Here is a 1,545-nt window from a genome sequence, read left to right on the forward strand (position 1 = left end):
CAGCTCTAAGTAGCCACACACGCTTTGGCCAACAGCCCAAGGCCCAGCTCCCCAGGCCACCACCCAGCCACCTTACCCCGGCCGGAAACTCCTCTCTTGTCCTCCTCCAAAGAGCATGGGGTACAGCGGGGTGGTGGTGCCGGGGCCACGCACGTAGAGTGCGCCGATCCGTGGGCCGTAGAACTGCAGGGAAAAACAGCTACAGTGACCCTGGGGACACTGCTGGGTGTCCCTTCCCTGTATTTCTGCCCAAATCCAAGTGCCCTCCAGTGCTGACCCCCGCCTGTCTCACAAGGCACAGGCTGTTGCAGAGCTGTCCCCAGTCCTTGGCTTCCTTCAGCTCCCCCTTCCAGACAGGTCCCCCTGACTCACAGGGGCCTTGTCATCCAGCTAAAGATGCACCATCCAGCAGGAAAACTTTGGCCCCTGATATATCAAGATGTGAGGGGCATCCAAAGTCTCCCGGCTCCCCAGCAGAGATGTCTTAGTGGGAAAGCAGCGGCTGGGCCACGTGAACAGGGCCATACCTTGTGTCCCACGATGGTGAGGTAGTCCACCCTCAGCTCCTGCACATCCACGCGCCCCTTGCCAATCATCTGCGCCGCATCCGTGTGCACCAGGATCCTGGGCAGCCCCTCCACCACTCTCTGCTGATTGAGGGCATGGATGCGCTGGCTCAGTTCCGTTACAGGCTGGTGGGGAAGAAGAGGGTCTGCATCCCAGGGATCACTTGTTCCCCCTTATAAAGCACCTTTTTGCAAGGATGTTCCCATGTCTTGTCCCCACCAGTCACACAGACTCACCATGATGACCCCAGTCTCGTTATTGGCCATCATGACAGAAACCAGGCAAGTGGTTGGCCGGATGGCGCCGAGAATGTCATCCACCTCAGCCCGCCCGGTTTGCGGAGACACAGCCACAAAGGTGGCTTCTGGAAGCCAAGAAACAAGCCCTGCGGTTTGCTGAGAAGCTCAGCAGCACCCAGGGCTGCCCGCACGCCCCTGAGGGGGCAGAACTCTGCGGGCAGCTGGCACGCAGGCAGAGAGCATAGTGGCTCGTAGGGCCAACGTTGGATGCCAACAGGGTAACACACCCAGCTTGAGGGATTTGGGGCACCATGTGGGGAGTCAGCGCTCTTTGCAGGGGAAAAAGGCAACATTACGGAGCAAGCGGGTCCCTGTCCTCCTCCACAAAAATGCCAGCGGAGAAACGCCTCTCTCACCACCTCCGTCTGTGGCCAGACGGCCCCAACTTGTCCCCTGCAGTCCCTCTGCTGCTCACCTGCCAGGCTCTCCTTCACCAGCTGCTCCAGCGGCAGGCGGACTGAGTCGTGCTCCACACTCGACGTTACGATGTGTGGCGTCCCCCTGCTGACCCCTAGCCTGGCCTGGCTTTCGCGGAAGTGCCTGTAGGCAGTGTGGATCACCATGTTGTTTGCCTGAAGAGAGGAAGGCAGAGGGGAAAAGGAAGGCTCAGAGGGAGTGTGGTGCCCTTCATCCCCACCTTCCTCATCACCGCTTGCTTAAGAGGAGGTGGTGGGCCGGG

General features: G+C 60.1%; 1 protein-coding gene across 1 annotated transcript in view; it reads right to left on the bottom strand.

The window, feature by feature from the left end:
- The window catches only part of SCLY (selenocysteine lyase), a gene marked incomplete at its 5' end in the record, with an annotated part of 3,544 nt that extends 2,106 nt beyond the window's left edge, over positions 1-1,438 (bottom strand). The window contains 4 exons of the mRNA XM_010152091.1: positions 77-183; positions 528-692; positions 804-931; positions 1,282-1,438. Coding sequence (XP_010150393.1) covers positions 77-183; positions 528-692; positions 804-931; positions 1,282-1,438 — 557 coding nt within the window. The remainder of the gene's footprint in view (positions 1-76; positions 184-527; positions 693-803; positions 932-1,281) is intronic.
- Positions 1,439-1,545: the final 107 nt, after the last annotated feature.

Source organism: Eurypyga helias, unplaced genomic scaffold, assembly GCF_000690775.1.
Source record: "Eurypyga helias isolate BGI_N326 unplaced genomic scaffold, ASM69077v1 scaffold47125, whole genome shotgun sequence".
Lineage (NCBI taxonomy): Eukaryota > Metazoa > Chordata > Aves > Eurypygiformes > Eurypygidae > Eurypyga > Eurypyga helias.